The 541-nt window shown below is 40.1% G+C and overlaps 1 protein-coding gene across 1 annotated transcript; it reads right to left on the minus strand.

Annotated features, from left to right (window-relative positions):
- Positions 1-339, minus strand: LOC110273726 (uncharacterized). The gene has a single exon (XM_021126885.1). The coding sequence runs from the start codon at positions 337-339 to the stop codon at positions 1-3; it is 339 nt and encodes a 112-aa protein (XP_020982544.1).
- Positions 340-541: the final 202 nt, after the last annotated feature.

Below are 541 nucleotides of genomic sequence, written 5' to 3' on the forward strand. Positions count from 1 at the left end.
CTAAGTTGCTTCTTCTATCGAATGATTCTTCCAAATAACTTTTACAGATGCTATCTCTTTAGAACATAGTTTCTTTACTTGCCGATCAACTATAGCCACTGGGTCCTCTTCAAATGATAAATCCTCCTTTAGCTCTATGGCTTGTGGTGCAAGCACATGAGATGGGTAGGAAAGATATTTGCGCAACATTGATACGTGAAAGACTGGATGAATCATAGACAACTCAGGCGGCAATGCCAAGCGATAAGCAACTGCATCTATTCTATCCAAAATCTCAAATGAACCAATGTAACGAGGATTAAGCTTGCCTCTCTTCCCAAACTTCATCACTCCTTTCATAGGCGACACTCGAAGAAATACTTGATCACCCACTAAAAACTCTATGTTACGCCTTCTGTTATCAACATAAGCATTCTGCCTACTCTGAGATGCTAATAGACATTCTCTTATTATGTGAACCTTCTCAATTGCGTCTTGTACCAAATTTGGCCCTAAAAGCCTAACCTCACCAACCTCAAACCACCCAATAGGTGACAGATAT

Source organism: Arachis duranensis, chromosome 7 (genome assembly GCF_000817695.3).
Source record: "Arachis duranensis cultivar V14167 chromosome 7, aradu.V14167.gnm2.J7QH, whole genome shotgun sequence".
In the NCBI taxonomy this organism is placed as follows: Eukaryota; Viridiplantae; Streptophyta; class Magnoliopsida; order Fabales; family Fabaceae; genus Arachis; species Arachis duranensis.